Source organism: Xiphophorus maculatus, chromosome 9 (assembly GCF_002775205.1).
Source record: "Xiphophorus maculatus strain JP 163 A chromosome 9, X_maculatus-5.0-male, whole genome shotgun sequence".
Classification (NCBI taxonomy): Eukaryota; Metazoa; Chordata; class Actinopteri; order Cyprinodontiformes; family Poeciliidae; genus Xiphophorus; species Xiphophorus maculatus.
Genome location: NC_036451.1, coordinates 27,990,105 through 28,005,398, shown reverse-complemented (window position 1 = coordinate 28,005,398; position 15,294 = coordinate 27,990,105). Strand labels below are relative to the sequence as shown.

The 15,294-nt window shown below is 38.4% G+C and overlaps 1 protein-coding gene across 2 annotated transcripts in view; it reads left to right on the top strand.

Annotated features, from left to right (window-relative positions):
* LOC102222825 overlaps nucleotides 1-15,294 on the top strand; it is a 72,098-nt gene that overhangs the window by 10,398 nt on the left and 46,406 nt on the right. The window contains exons 6-8 of one of the 2 annotated variants that reach the window (XM_023338917.1): nucleotides 250-388; nucleotides 6,230-6,295; nucleotides 12,900-13,023. In XM_023338917.1, the coding sequence (XP_023194685.1) occupies nucleotides 250-388; nucleotides 6,230-6,295; nucleotides 12,900-13,023 (329 nt within the window). The remainder of the gene's footprint in view (nucleotides 1-249; nucleotides 389-6,229; nucleotides 6,296-12,899; nucleotides 13,024-15,294) is intronic. The other variant, XM_023338918.1, reaches the window with a different exon arrangement.

Below are 15,294 nucleotides of genomic sequence, written 5' to 3'. Positions count from 1 at the left end.
AGGTGTGAACAGCTTTTATTATGGTAATTTCCGTGAAAACGTTAAGAGTTTTGTGCGATTTCATTAGGGGACTAATAACTCTGACCTTAACTGACTACGTGAACTTAGACCAAAAGAAGTCACTGACATGTTGATTGGAAGAATGTGTGACACATTCAGCTCCATGATGATGGGACACTTTTAAAAGAACCACACTGACATATATTGTAGCAGTTTGTCTGTCCTCACGAACCCATTTGTATCTCACAGATACTGGTTTACTACAGTCCAGCTCACCAGCTCTGTGTGACCAAGCTGAAAACCTGCAACCCAACCTTCATCTGCTTGGCTGCCTCTTCCTCTCCCGGCCCATGAGCCATGCTTTCAACTGCATTCTCCTCTTCCAATTGTAAGTTACCATGGCAATCATCTTTCCATGTCATGAAGTTGAATCATTTACATAATAAAAGTGGAATAACGCTGTGTGTGGGAAGGAAGCCAGTGGTTGAGTTTATTGATCTTTATTCCGTTTTCCTTGGGATGCAAAGTGCTTGATAACAATATTCAAGCATATTAATCTTTTTTACATTTTGACACTTAGAAATAACGAATTCCACATTTTATTGGAATTCATGCAATATGGCAACAAAGCAGTGCATAGTTGAATGGATATGTGTGAAAATGTTTAAGGAGTTTGAAACCATTTGTAACGTCCTTTCTATTTTATTTTACCCTGATGTAATTTCTTTCCTATTTACTGAAACACGCATATGCATTTAATTTGATTTCCAGAACTGAAATAACAATTAGGAAGCCACATGTATACTTATTGATCACTTTTCTAATCCCACATTAAAAACTAAACTTCCAGAGGAAATTCATATGTGAAGTTCGGGAACTGCAGGCGGTGGATGTCAAATGGAGGAAGTTGACATAAAGGGAGTAAGTCTGGAAGCATCCAAAGCTTTTTAGGAGGTGAGAATATAAATGTGTATTTCTGGTGTAACTGATCACTGATGCAGAATAAACCACCCAAATCTAACCTGCACAACTTTGAGTCAAAGCCAAGATGACTAAAACCTGTAATTTCTCCCAAAGCTGCTCCCACTAACAACTGAACTGAGACATTGTTGACTTTCATATGTATGTTTTGATGTGGTTTTTTGGGGTTTTTATTTCTACATAAAATGACACATTCCAAAAACATATCATAAGGATTTAAGATAATGAAATGTACACACACAGATTTTCCTTTTTTTTTACTTTAATTGCTTGAAAATGTTAAGACATATAAATATAAAACATGCACTTACAAATAGTGGCCTGAGGGGGAAAGACACACACACCCTGGAGAGATCTTTAGAAGAGTCATGGCTCCCTTCAGCTCTGATGATCTGGTGGTTGATAAAAAGTAGTGGAACTGTGTTATAATGTATTAACAGTGAAAGAGATTCCCTTGAAATAAAGACATAATGACAGCAGGTTACATATTTATTTTTACATTTGCATATGTCCCAGACTGTTTTCTTTCTTTTTTTCGTTGCCAGACTATTTTAATACATACACTGCAGCCTTTTCCTTTCTCCTTGAACTTCTTTTTTCTGTATTCCTTTGCTTCCTCATGATTTGAAACTTTTTCTTTTGTTCCCTGAAAATCACTTTTCACAACCTCTTTTCGTCAACATTAACCTAAGAACAACATCACAGGCTTATCTGTACACCCTGGTCTCCCCTGCAAATTAAATTACCTTATCATACAGTAGCATTTCCTACAGGCTACTTTTGCTTTTGAACACTTTGCGATCTACTAAAATGTTCACTGCATTATTGTTGGAATGAAACTTGCCAAGTCATTTAATCTCCACTGTTGCAGATTGTTAACAGAGCTAGGACGGACTTGTGTAAAAACCGTCCTTGAGGTTAGGGCTTTACTGCCTGGCCTTCTACTGCACAGAGCTGAAATAGTGAGTTACAAGCCAAACTGAGCCAAACACTGATAAAATATGATTTATTACAGCAATTCCTGAGGCTCTGTAATTTTTTAAAGTGATCCCCCTGTTTTCAGATCTGTTGTTTGACCTTGAGTTCGGTGTGGCTTCCAGAAGAGACAACCGTACTTTAAAATACTAAATTAGTATGCGGCTATAGCCATTTACTTATTGAATTCAGATTGTAACTTTGTTTTTAAAGAAAAAGCTATAGATCTTGTATTATTCAAAGTTAATGCTTGCAGCATTGACCAGTTTGTTTGCAGGAGAGTGTAAGTCCGTAGAGGAAGGGCGCAAGGCTTTTAACAACATGGGTGGAAGGTCCTGTTATCAGGGTGTGAGAGGCTTTGAAACACCTGGCCAATCAATACTTCCTTCATTGTGTTCAAGGGGGCTTAGTGGTCGATCAATGCAGAGGCTCAATCGCACTAACACACAAACGCCACCCAGAACATGACCTGCATCCTTTACCCTTGCCGTGCCTTGGTCTGTTGGCACGACTCTACACAATGACAGGGACTCATAAGCTTCATGTGTTCATAATACCAAAGCATTTTGTTTAAGAACAAAGAATGAAAATTTACATAATTAGTAACAAGTGCCTGTTTTCATGTAATGTCTTTGGAGTAGTGATGGACAATGTGTACCTAAAGCTTTAGTGTATTGATTTGTGATATTTCACAGTTGTGAAAGCAAAATTTCAGTACATTAAGAGGCAACTAGATTAAAACTCAAAACTAGATTAATTTAATATTTATACATGACCTAATGTTAAAGAACCCACACAGGTTTTTTGTGAATATTGCATGCAAAGAGAAAATCACCTGGACAAGATTAAATTTTGATATAAAAGAAAATATTTTAAAACCAAACTGGAGGATCATCACATATTTTGTCCTGGAGGCAGAAAGACCGTAAGTTCATCAATGTAGCAATGCTAAAGATTTCAACTCTAGAAGACAAAACTAATTACAAAGTTCATTCCTTCTATTATCACAAATAATATGTTATCATTGAGAGAAGTTGTGAATTAGGGAACTATAGAGTGATCTTTAGATGTTGCACACCTTGAAGATGCTTCACTGAAATACCGATCAACATGCACTACAGGCAGACCAAAACAAAGCAACAGGATCACAAGCTGATCGTTTTCTAATGAGCAGTGATTAGCATAATGCTAGCTCCGAACAAGAGCAGGGAAGAACAGTCATTCATGTCTAGCAGAGAAACTGGATTGTTGAAAAGAGTCTAGTTCTTGTTACACGTGAAATGCAAGATCTGTGCCTGATTACAATTACATTTTCATTACAATAGAATCTTGGATAAAACAACTTAAAATTCATTAGTTTTTTTTCTTTACATGGATCACTGCAGGCAGTCAGAGCCACACAAAAACAGATTGCTCTAATACCTTCATTATTCTATTGCCTGGCCTTTCCTGTCAATGACATAGGAAAGTATTATGCCATGAAAATATGGTTGTAGAATATATGTAATGTTCATCAGCTAAGGGAGGCTGCAGCTCTCAGATGGTCTGTGTAGCTCTGCTGCAGAACTGATGCAACTGCAGCTAATTTGTAGAATGATGCAATAATAACATTCATCAATCTAATTTTACGGTTTACAGGTGCTTTATTCACCTGTGGTTTCTAGATACTTGAAAGTGAAACATGACTTACTTTCGATTCATTTGACAAATAATTATTTGACAACTTCTGTTTTAAGCACTTATGGAGCATTAACATTTTATTCCCAAGCCTTCATCTCTAGGTCAGTTGTTTCTCAACACAACAAAATGAGAGTGTAATTTAAAAAAAATAAAATAAAAACCTTCCCACCATCTTTGATCCCAATGCACGTGTCCTGTACATTGGAGGATATGATTCACATGTCCATCTGCACAGTCCCCTTCATTTTCTCATTTTTAAAACCACCTAACATTTATTTTTTTGTTAAGCCAGCATACATGACAATATAAATAATGTGACAGCAGGTTAAATATAAAACTTTCCCGTTATCAAAAAGGGTATTTCATATTTGATTTTAAACCGGGGGTGTATAAGTTCAGTCCTCAAGGCCTGGTGTCTTTATGATTAACTTGAGGCTAATCAGCCAACTGATAAAAATGTAAACATATACTATGAAGAGTCTCTAGTTGACTGAAAAATGTGATTAAATGTGCAAGACTCTAGTTACTGCCCAAACAGGGACTTCACTCTATTTTGTAGTCTGAACAAGGAGAGGTCAAATATGAAGTTACTCTGAGACACAGTGAATGAGGCACAATGTCAACCTGTGGGTGGAGATAAAGATTGGGAGGCCAGATAATTCCCCTCGGATCCAGCTGTGACATCCGATTAGGCTGCAAATTGGAACGACTCACTGAAGGACATTTTAAGGCCCATGTGGGTCGGAAAAAATGTCAGACAAGTGTTATTCTTGTTTTTTGGGGACTTCAACTGTTCTTCTCAAGTGAAATCTTCCTACATAAAAGATTATATGCATTTACATCTAACAAAGTATATTTATATGGATTGGTATTCTCACATGGTCAAAATTATACCTTGAATAAAACATACAGTTTCATTCATATTTCTTTAAACGTCCAATAAAGCATTACAACTTGAAGGCACATTGTTTTATGTACCCATCAACAGGTTTCTGATACAAGTCTGTCTGAATATTTGTTGATTCCGTTTTATTTACATGACCAGAACCAAATAATGTGGAGAAGCAGCATTCAGCTTCTTTTTTTTTATTTTTACCCCTCCAGGGGGTCTTTTTGTGGGCTCTAGTGTCCCTTATATGACAGTGGGCTGACAGGAAACAGGGAAGGAGAGGGGGAAGACATGCGGCAAATGTCGTCAGGTCCGGGAGTCGAACCCGCGACGGTCGCGTCGAGGACTGAAGGCCTCCAAATACGGGTCGCGCTAACCCCTATGCCACCACGGCACGCCCAGCATTCAGCTTCTAAGCACCACTAATCTGTATCAAACTTGCAGAAAACTACAAAACAGCTGGAACGCAGGTGTGTTTGTAGCCTTGATTTGAAGGATCTTAGTGTTTCAGCTGTTAAGCAGTTTTCTGGAAGAGTGGAGAGCAGAGTAGACCAGAACCAGAAGACCTGAGTGCTCTGGAAGGTTGATAGTAATAAGAAGAGATTCTGCAACCAGCAATCGTCCCACATCTCAGACTGTTGGGATAGAACTCTGTCATCTGGGATGTCAGAGCTAATCCCAATAGTTCTTACACACACTACTGTATTAGACAAATAATTAAATTGGCAGTACGTCTTGTTTCATCAAACTTCTTCCATCCAATTTAGTAAATCATACCAAACAAGAGTATTTAGCAGATTAAGCTGTCTGGCATTGACAGAGACGATTTAGCAGGTTTTTACTGGGCACAACTCCCACACACAACTCTGCAGCTCAGCCCATAGAAGAATTTTCCTTATAACTGTGGCACCTATTAATGAGGAATAAACAAGAATGATTGCTACAATGAAAAAATAATTAGGCATACACATTTTCTTTCCTTCTTCCTGTATTAATTATTTTGACAAAGTATAACTTAGTTCAAATTAGCAATAAATTCAAACTTTTGCAATAACTTGTTCTTTTCAAAGGTCTTTGGTTTGTAGATGCAGATTGTTTTTTTTTCTTCTAGATTGAAAATGGCTCTTCCTACGTCTGTTTGGTATCTCCTTTGAATGGTTTGAAAGTGAGCAGAATCAAAAGCTTGGGTGTACTTCAGCCCTTAGGTGTGTGGAGAAACCAGCAATAGATCTGCAGTCTTAGTAACCAACTGTTAAGAGATTACAGGAGCTTTAACGTGTAAGGAGGGAACAATTGTTGAAACCTGTCTTGAAACCAACTGTAAAAGCATTCCTCTCTGATACTTGTCACGCCGATCCTCTTTATGAAGACATGCGTGTTGTTTTGGAAATGCTGCTTCTCAGACTGTGATGTTCGAGGAGCACATGAAGAGAAGATCCCAATGCTGATCCCAAAGGCATCCTTTGTTTTGAAAAACCTAAACTGGAACAGTTGTGGAGGATAAAGGCATTGCTTTACAAACAGAAAGTGATTTTAAAACTAAACCTCGTAACTCTTCATATCTTTCAGACACTTTGATCATGAAAAATCTGTTTTGTTCAATGAAGGAGCTCTTTTCTAAAGGCTTTGATACCTGATCATATTCCTATATATTTCTCTATTTTTTTCAATCTGTCCTGATTGTTGTTTTGTTTTTACTTACAGTATATCAATTGGAATTAGCTATGTGTTGGCTGGCAGTGAGGCTTTTGCTGCTCTTCTTGGTATCAGGTGAGTTGAATTTAAGAACGATGTGAATAATGTGTACTGGCTGAACTTAAGTAGCATTTTATAAAACCCAAAACCAAACTGTAGTCACTTAATCAGCATCCTCTTAAATCTCTAATAGAATTTATTTTCCAATTTAGTGTTACATAATCAGCTAAAGCAGCACATGTACATTTGAAATTCTCTGCTCTCCTTCACTGTGCGTGTAAGCAGCCTTGCAGGGTAAAAATAGGTAGAGTTCTATGGTTCACTGGAGGTTTTCAATTACAAAGAAATGTACATCTTATTAGTGGTGCACCGACTGCAGTTTTCTGGCCGATCGCTGATCTTTAAAAAAGCCTGACCCACTCATTCAGATTTTGGTCAGTACCATTTTTTTGTTTATGTTTTTGCTGTCTGGAAAGTTGCTTAACATAGCAACAAAACCGCTAGGTTGGCAGCAGTGTGGTGACTATAGTTAACTGCCCAGGTGAAGACATGACTCGGAGGGTGGGCCAGTCAGTCTGCTCTCTCTTTTGCAGAGCAAATGGGAACAGTGGCTGATTTTCAGACCTTATCAGAGGTAGAGAAGATCAGGGGATAAGATTGATTTCTCATGCATCAGCTGATCGCCAATCTCCCAAAACGAAGGAATAGCCAAGGCAAATTGTTGGTGCACCCCTACATTTATTCTGTAAACATTTTTGGTTGATTTTGAAACACAAAATGCATCTATTATTGGAATCAGGAGTGCATTAGGAAAATTGATTAGGAAAATACAGAATAGTTGTGAAACAATCCTAAACTTCCTTTGGCAACATTGCAGGGATATTGCAAGCAAAAATGAGATGAAGCTGTGTAACTCTGTTCTATGTGACTGGAGGAAAATGTAATGTCACATGCCCTGCATGGCAGCCGACAGCAAAATATTAAAATTTTCCAGCAGCCATTGTACAGCGGTAAAACCAGCAGAACAAACTTAGCGTGCCAGGTGAGGGATTGGGCTTGGCTTGGGCTTGCCAGGTAAAAAAATTGTAATGCAAGAACTTTGAACCAGACACCAGCAGAACATTTACTTATTCCCAAAAATACATCTCTCTGCTGGTTTCCTTTTTTTGCTCTTGGACTATTTCTAGAAGCAGGAGATACCCTGGAAGGATAGAAACATGCAAAAAGTGAATTTTGCATAATAGTGGACCTTTAAGACTCTGAATGTCAGAAGGCACTTCATCTATTGTTTTACTATCAGACTACTTTGGATAAATATATCCTGCTAGCAAGATGGGAGATAATATAAAATATCAATTCCATGGTAATGTTAAGCTATGTCTCGGTGATATGAAGATATTTCATCATTAATGACTGCCATTAACCTATTGTCTGATCTTTTTCTTCTATTTCTTTGAGTGATAGTTTAAAAAATGTCATTTTTAAATTGTAAAGAACTTGAACTTCTCAAAATATTAATGTTTATAGATGGATCTATAATACCATACTAAGTATTGCATCCAAGCTGGTTAATGAACAACTTTATGCATGAAAGGACTAAACTATATGTTCAATTTTATTTCAATTTAATTAGTCAGCCTACTTTGAATAATTAATTGGGCATACCTTTTGATGACTAGGATCAATTGCAATGTGTGTGTGATGAATTAAAATCATTTTTCAGTAAAGTACATTTGTTGGGAATGAGTGCAATACACATGAATTAAATTGGAAATTGAATGCATTTATTTCAGAACCTTTACCATAATAAGACTGGAATGTTTGAAAATTGGAAATTATGTAAAATTGACTTTTGTTTTTTTGTATCATGTTATAATGCCATTCCCTCATCAAAAGATACCTGGCGTGTTGTTTTAATTTGTTCATGCTTATTTGAGTAGTCCTTGAATTTCCATTGACAGCTACGAAGCTGTGCAAAACGTTGATCTCACAATGCCCCGCCTATTTAACTAAAGTTCCACCTTAAAGCTGCTGTTCGCCACTGAGCTTCCACTACACTTAGCAGTCCTGCCCTGCACTTTCCCCACTCGGCTCCTTCAGACTAGTGACAATTAGCAGCACACCTACTGGAACTGCACATCTGCTGAGCTTATTATACAAACTCCTTTTCAGTGAAATGCTCCTAAGAACAGATGTAAATAGAGAAAAATCACAGAGAAGTATTGTTTTGATGATGAGCTGAAGAGGGTTGTTGCTACTTGACTATGCTATAAAATACATAAGGCAGCATCTTTAAAAATAGATAGGGTTGCTGTTTAAAGTTTAATTCTTTGTAGAAAGTCAGATATGAGGCAAAAATGTCATTAAAGAACAATTTTAATCCATCTAAAAATTATTTCACGTCATTTTCTCTCTGTATGAAAGGGAAAGGAGAATTTGTTGTCACAGTAAATAGACTTTTAGAGCCTGCATGTGTGAACAGATGTGGGAAATATTTCCTCAGTGCTGCTACACAGTTTTAAGGGACATGTTTTTAAACTTTAGGACTTTCTCATCACTGTGTGCTTTCGCTCGTTCCAACATATGGGTGGAAATTAAAAACGTTTTCCGCCTGGGATTAGGACTTTGATAGTGGAGCAGTCAGGCCTGCTTTGTTAAATCCTTTATTCTCTATAAGTTGTGTATATTATATTAAAGATGTATTTACATTGAGAGGATGGTGAAACCATATTGGAGTTCCTCATTTCTGTGGTGTGAGGGATTTACCCCCCACCCCTCAACAGGTGTTGTTGTTTTTTTGTGCTTCCTGTATTGTTGCTTTATTTAATATTTTGTTTTGATCATCCTCTCTTTCCTTTGAGGTCATCTGCTGCCATGGAGGCGCGCCCATGAGCAGTGATGCCTAGGACCTGGTGTTTCCAATTTACCTTACTGGGAAGGTCCATTGTTTGAGAAGGAAGAGAGATGTTTGTTTTATTTTTTGTTTGGTCCCAGCTTATTTTTGTTTGTGTTAAATTGTTAGTTGTAATTCTGTGAATATTTGTTTAGGAATATTGTTTAGCACAAATGTTTGTTCTTTTGTTTACCTGGAAATGTAATTGTTGTCTCCGCCCCTTAATTAGTCCTGGCCATGCTTTAAAAGCCAGGTGGTTTGAATCAGAGGGGTGGCTCCCTCTTGTTTGGAATGTTTGTCAGTTTGTCATGTAATGTGCAAAGAACGGATATAAAGAAAAGTTTAGAGCTCTATAATGGCTGGACTTGTCTGATTTTGGATCGCAAACCAACATGTGGTCAAATGAAAGTTGATTAACTCTTCACCAGGAGAAGAGTTAATGTAGTGAGTTCCTCTCACTACATTTTGGTTCCTTGGTTGTTCAAAACAAGTATATAATTATATATTGCAATGATCCCATTGCAAATAATAACAGAAGTTTTCTTAGAATTCTAAAAAGACAACACAACCTTAGATATGACCTTAGCTTTTTTTTTAGATATGATGATGATATTCCAGTAAGGAGGAATGCTCTGAGCAGTTGCATGAAATTGCTTGTAAAACTCAGCAAATGACCTTTTGGAAAACTTTAGAGATGGGAGGAAACTACACCGTTGAGGTTTTATTTTCTTTTCCATTATGATGGGAAAAAAGCAAATCTGCATCTCATCTCTGTGCTAATGGCCTTTAATTAGCGGGTGTTACTTTGAATGTCATGTTGCTGTAAATGTGTGTTCTGTGAGTTGTTGCTGTAGAACAGGAACTTAGGCACTTCAAAAAGTGTTTGAAGATAACCATCAGAGACATGTTTGATGCTGAAATTAGATGCTAAATTTGGGCAAAGCAAATGACTGTGTCGTATGCTACATATAGACCCTACTGCTTCAGATGTTGACAGAAAGAACTGCTTTCATGTCAAAGTTTGAAGACACGCGGCTACATTAAATGTATCTGGATGGAACCCTGTTTGTCAAATGGGCAGGCATGAAACCGTCTCAAAGACTAAACTAGACATCAGAACAAGTTAAACCTGGTTGTTAAAAGTTGTCTTTTGTAGGAATTATACATGAACATAAAGAGCTTCTGCTCGCATATGCAAACCCTGCCCGACTGAAATATCACTGCTTGACATCCATAGAATTCGATCTGACATCTTTATTTTAGTTATGGAAAAAAACAAATCATTGTACTTGTTCCAGCATCCTGCAGCCAGCTGGGTCAGTCTGTATTCGGGTGGATTAGGGCTTACTTTCTTTGAATCTGTTGTCGGAAACCTGCTGCTCCACATCTTGATGAGGTTTTTAGGTGATGCTTCTTTTCATCTTTTACTTTTCAACTACATTCATGAGTTTAGATGCATTTTCCTCCAGTAAAATGTACGTAGTGGACATACAGTAGGTGAACTTTGGAAGAGATGTAAAGGATCTTTAACCCTTGATGGAGTTCAATCCTTATGCTTCCCCATTTTTCCTGATTCAAACCATCAACTTAGGCTGTGTTCACACCAGCTCTGTTTAGTCCATGTTAGTTGTACTCCAGTTTATTTATCCAGAAATTCCGGTTTGTTCAGGGAGCTGTGAATGTGAAATCGAACCAAAAACACAAACTCTGGTCCGTCTACACACCTTGGTTCTTGGTTCAGTTGAAGTGAACTCTGGTGTGGTTCTAATACATATTTAAACCGGAGAGTCCTCCAAAAGCAGAAAGTGATCTACAGCGCAGGGCATTCTGGGTAAATACAATTAAAACAAATGTGCGAGTCCAGCGCTAATGGGAGAAATGACTTCTGGTCTTTTACCAAAGACACAAGAGAAATCCTACTACCTAAAATATCTCAGAACACTCCATTTTTGGCTCCATTTTGTGAAGAAGGAAGTTGCGCTCAGTTTCATCAGAGGTTTTGGTGTTGTTTCCGTCAGTGGTTCTTGGTGCAGTGTCCCCACAGACGAGGGGGTAAGCATGGGGTTTGGATCGTTTGATGCAGTGCTGTGTGAAAGGACAGGGATATTTTTTTACTGTATGGAAATAAGAACAGAATCAGATATTTGTTTAGGTTGCTCCCTCTGTTGGCTTACTGAGCTTTTCTTTCTTTCCTGCAATGCATTACTCACAGTAGTTAATGTTGCTTACAGTGATTAAACTGAAAGAATACTGCACAGAAGTAGAGTAAAAGCCAGAATGCTGTACTGTTTAAACTCACAGTTGGATTATTTGGGTCTCTTCTGGTGATTGCTGTCTCTCCCCTCAATTCACACCTCCTCTTTCCCTCCCAGGCCTATAATTACCTTTATCAGTTAACAGGGCTAATTTATTTTGTCATGCCCCAGTAAATCCTTTACCCAAATAATATTATTCACACTCTGCGGGACGGTCGGACTGCTTCATTGGCACGCTTGGGTGCTTCATTATCAGCACGCTCAGCGCCAGGGGAGATGCAGCGATTTGTTGTGGGAGTAGGAAGGCAGGGTTAGTGGAGTGAAAAAAATCTTGGGAGGCCTCCTTTGGATAAACCATCTTCCCCCTTCTTCCAGGATGCTGCAGTCAATAGAGTGCTGCAGGTTTGTGTGCAGAATGGCCTTCGCAGGGTGGTGGGCGCCTTGGACACAAACCCCACTGAGCTGCTGAGGATTTACAGCCTTACTGAGTCATTCCACCTCAGCATTCACTTCATTGTGATTTAGCCTTAGTTTAAGTGAGTTTTAGAATTCAAAAAGTCAGGATTTTCCCTCGAGCCTAAAATATAAGAGGATTAGAAAACTATCTTTAACCCACAAATATCAGTTAAATCTCATGTGTTTAATTAAGATGAAACCAAGCTCAGCCTTATCTCTACAGATGGTGAACTTAGTAATTTAGCTCTTGTTAATACCGCCCGCATTACTTTTTAATATTTTTTCTCTACTTCTTATTTCATGCTTGATCTTGATCAACACCTTGTTGATCTTTGTAGAAACATGTTGGACCTATTTGCTCCTATGTAGGGTTATTTTTATGGCTCTTTTGTGCAATTGAACATTTCAGATCATCAAACAATTTATATAATCTGACTAAACATTAGCAGCTGTTTTTCAAATGTTGAAATTGAATTGTCCATTGGGTTTCTTAGCTTTAAAGTATTAGCTTCTGTCAAAATGTCAGAATTACTTTAAAAAAACAGAGCTGCTATTTGAACAGCATGAACGTACCAACCTACCTTAGTGCAACTCAAACAATTCGGCACTCATTTAAATGTGTCACTCCAAACCAGGGGTGGGCACTCCTGGTCCTCGAGGGCCGGTGTCCTGCAACTTTTAGATGCATCTCTACTTCAACACACCTGAGTCAAATAATGAGGTCGTTAACAGGACTCTGGAGAACTTGACTGCACTTAGGAGGAGATTCAGCTGTTGGATTCAGGTGTGTTGGACCAGGGAGACATCTAAGAGTTGCAGGACACCGGCCCTCGAGGACCAGGAGTGCCCACCCCTGCTCCAAACAGACATAAAACAAATCAACAATTTATTCTTTAAAAAAAAAAAAATTAGTCGTTGAACAAAGATGCCGAGATGTGTTTTAGAAGGATACCGTTTGTTGGATCTCCATGGTGACAGCATGTTAGGTTAAATATTTCTCCCTCGATGAAAGCAGACGTGTGATTTATTAAAGCTAACAGGTAAGATTTCTCCATGTGTTTCCATGTCTCCACAGACACTTTTATGTGATCCCTGCCTTCACCTGGATTCTGTCCCTGGCCATCTTACGTGGCCACACAGTCATTCAGCCCATCACCTCGTTGTTCACCCTCCTCAAGGGAATCCTGCTCATTGTTACGGTAATTCTGTCTAATGTTGTTAGTAAAGGATTTTCCAGGGTAATTGTTCTGGTGATAACTCAAACATCTTTCAGAAGAGAAGCAGAAGGGTCAAGTTGTCTAAATGGAGATTTTAAAAAATGTGAATGTCAATAAAAGTGACTTTTAATAATTTGATAATTTGCCTTAAAAAAGAAGACTTGAGCTAATCCTGATGTTCTTATATTATCAAGTTCCTTGTAAAAGTATTTATGTCCCTTGAACTTATGTGCACCATACAAAACTTTATTCATGCAGTGTTTTAATATTAATCCAAAGACAAGAACCTAATACAAACAAGACTATATAAATGGATGTTCTCACACACTCTTACCAGGCTGGTGTTTACATTATGCAACACAACCCTCATGGGAAATTAGAGAAAACATCTCTTCACAAACGAGTGTCCCATACTGAAGCATGTAGCCCGCACTCTGTGCAAAGCAGAGAGTCACTTAAGGTAATTTGAATATATGCAAGAGAGCTACTGATTAAAATATTTTAGATTCAATGGTGGTCACAAGTAAAAGGTGCAGGACAAAAGTAAAGACCAAATGCAAAACAAAGAATTAGCTTTACTTAAGTGTGGTATCAGCACCAGGCTTATTTAAATGTGTTTACTTCTCTTAATATTTACATCATATGATATATTAAGTCAGATGGACAATACTAGAGTCTATTAGTAGCATAGACTAGGAGTTTAACAAATCAGGGTTTTGGTTTGTGAACACTCCTGGAGTACCACACATCAACTGAAGGTTAGCAACCATTTATATCTTTCTACAAATCAGTTATTGTGAAGGAAATGTAACAGAGTCATGAACACTGAAAGAGTGAGGTAGGGTCCACACTTTACTGTGGACCCTACTTGAGCCTCAGTGTTTACAGATTTACTCATTTGCAGATTTATTCTTGGAAACCTGCCCGCCGCCCCCCCAAAAAAGTAAAATATTTGATTGAAAATAGAGCTAGTAAAGCTGAAAAATCCAACCACATTACTAAATGCTATTGTACTCCTGAAGATCCAAACACAAGAGTTAACTCTTGTAAAAATACTCTCTGCTCCACTGTTTCTGCTTTATAACTTTCTCTTTGGTGCCTTCTTTATTGTGCGCCCTTCATTCATTTCTTGAGAAATGCAATGTGGTCGTCCTTCCAGTATGAGGTCATGCTGGGAAAATGGATGGAAACACTTGTCCTTTCATGCAGAAGTTGTCAGACATATTGAGCTCCCCTGTGTATTTGCTGGTTTGAGCTTTTCCAGGTCAGTGCTCGTCGTCATTTTGAAGTGTCAGTGGCTCACTGGGAGCTCTGGAGAGAAATCTTTGGGTACGGGCCAGAGTCCATTTAACACAATTGCATCCCAGATGATTACAGTCTGAAAGAGCTGTAGAGATAGCTGCAACATCTGCTGCTGCTGTTGTAATACAGATGCAACATGTTGGGAAACATCTCACATCTTGTTTATTTTGGGAGAAGTTTAGTGTGGATTTTGACGCACCTTTTGATGGTCTGTTGATCATTTCACCAGTCTGCACTACAGAGCACAGACTACTACCTCCAAAAATTATATAGATAAAAAGAACCACTGCAAACAGTCAGCTAATAACAAATGGTTTTCCAGGTTGAATTGGTAAAAGTTGCCAGAACACTGGCACACAAACACTAACTGGGAGTGAAGAGGAGATAATTTAGTCTTAAACTAATCTTAGTTATTAGCTAATTTAGCCTCATTCAAAATTCTTCAAGGCACAACTTGGTTTTTAAGTAAACACATTGATGTCATACTGGGATAACATTTCATCCTTTTATTGGTTACTGGTTTTATTCTTTTTACATCCATCCATCCATTTTCTGTTCACCCTTGTCCCCAATGGGGTCAGGAGGGTTGCTGGTGTCTATCTCCAGCTACGTTCCGGGCAAGAGGCAGAGTACACCGTGGACAGGTCACCAGTCTGTCGCAGGGCAACAGAAAGACATACAGGACAAACAACCATTCACACACACACACACCCCTAGGGAGAATTTAGATAGACCAATTAACCTAACAGTCATGTTTTTGGACTGTGGGAGGAAGCCGGAGTACCCAGAGAGAACCCACACATGCACAGGGAGAACATGCAAACTCCATGCAGAAAGACCCTGGCCGGGAATCGAACCCAGGACCTTCTTGCTGCAAGGCAACAGTGCTACCAACTACGCCACTGTGCAGCCCATTCTTTTTACATTTTTATTGTTATTTTTGGTATTTCA